General features: G+C 42.5%; 1 protein-coding gene across 1 annotated transcript in view; it reads right to left on the bottom strand.

The window, feature by feature from the left end:
* Window positions 1-1399, bottom strand: part of LOC106525608 (sorbin and SH3 domain-containing protein 1) — a gene marked incomplete at its 3' end in the record, with an annotated part of 33312 nt that overhangs the window by 23308 nt on the left and 8605 nt on the right. Inside the window, 1 exon segment of the mRNA XM_014019903.1 lies at window positions 592-652. Coding sequence (XP_013875357.1) covers window positions 592-652 — 61 coding nt within the window.

Genomic DNA, 1399 nt, shown 5'->3' with positions numbered 1-1399 from the left:
CCTGATGAACCTGAACAGACCTGATGGACCTGAACAGACCTGATGGACCTGAACAGACCTGATGAACCTGAACAGACCTGATGGACCTGAACAGACCTGATGGACCTGAACAGACCTGATGAACCTGAACAGACCTGATGGACCTGAACAGACCTGATGCTCTGCTCTAAAACAGTCGATTTGAACTTCTTTTTTTTTTTAACTTGAGGACGTTCAGAGATTTATCTGGAGCAGGTAAGACATTTACTTCACGTTAACTGAACTCATAAAACAGGAAACCTGAACTAAACTCCTCCTATTTACTGGGTTCTGTTCTGGACAAACATCAGAGCAGCTGGTTCTGGTCGGGTTCTACGGAGCAGAGAAAGGTTTGCTGCAGATTAGTGAAGCCAGCCGGACGTTTGGACTCGGCGGTACCTTTGGATCTCAAGTGAATATCATAGTTCTCAGGGAAAATGTAGGTGGGACGGTACGGGTTTTCCTCAATAGGTTCTGAGCACAGCGATGGAGACAAGAGGACAGCGGGACAAAAACACAAGAGACACGTCACAAACTGATCGAGAGGAAGGAAACCCAAACAAAGTCACTTACCTGGGATTTTATGGATCTGTTTGAACATGGTCTTATACCAGTCTTTGGACGTTTCAGTGTTCTGAAATCAAGAACAAATTAAAATTTCAACAGATAAGCAGACGTTTTGATTTAAAATACACAAAATATTAAATATAAATGGTTCTGGCAGAACGTTTGGACGGATAATTTAGTTTTTCTTTTTATGATTTCATCTTTGCTCCCTCGAACTAAAAGCTGATCAGCATTTCTCCTGGTCCCAGTTGGTCAGGTCTGAGATTCAAACTGGTCCAGATGTGATGATTTTCATTTCTGATGTGTGTTAAACTAAATCATTATGTGGAAAAATACCAAGCTGTTGTTGGCCAGGACTGAACAATACTATCAAAACTGTTTAACACCACTAACGGTTTACTACGTTTGCAAAAAAGCTAATCTACTAAATGAGAAGCTAGTTCTGATATTAGCAATTTAGCAGGACTTAGCTCACTGCTGCCCAACAATATTCAGTATCATGCAGCTCTAATGTGGGCAATGAATCAATACGCGCAGCCACGAATACATTTCTGAGTCCTGAACGCAAAAAACAGGCAAGGATTTTCAAAAACTGGCCACTCAAAGAGCAGCGAACATTTTTAATACTACCAATCAGCCTCAGCTTCCCGTCTGGGACAGGAAGTCAGATTTCAGCTTCCTGTCTGGAACAGGAAGTCAGGTTTCAGCTTCCTCTCTGGAACAGGAAGTCAGATTTCAGCTTCCTGTCTGGAACAGGAAGTCAGGTTTCAGCTTCCTCTCTGGAACAGGAAGTCAGATTTCAGCTTCCTGTCTG

This window comes from Austrofundulus limnaeus, unplaced genomic scaffold, assembly GCF_001266775.1.
Source record: "Austrofundulus limnaeus strain Quisiro unplaced genomic scaffold, Austrofundulus_limnaeus-1.0 Scaffold235, whole genome shotgun sequence".
Taxonomy (NCBI): domain Eukaryota; kingdom Metazoa; phylum Chordata; class Actinopteri; order Cyprinodontiformes; family Rivulidae; genus Austrofundulus; species Austrofundulus limnaeus.
Note: the sequence above shows the minus strand (reverse complement) of the source record. Positions and strands in the feature narration are given on the sequence as shown.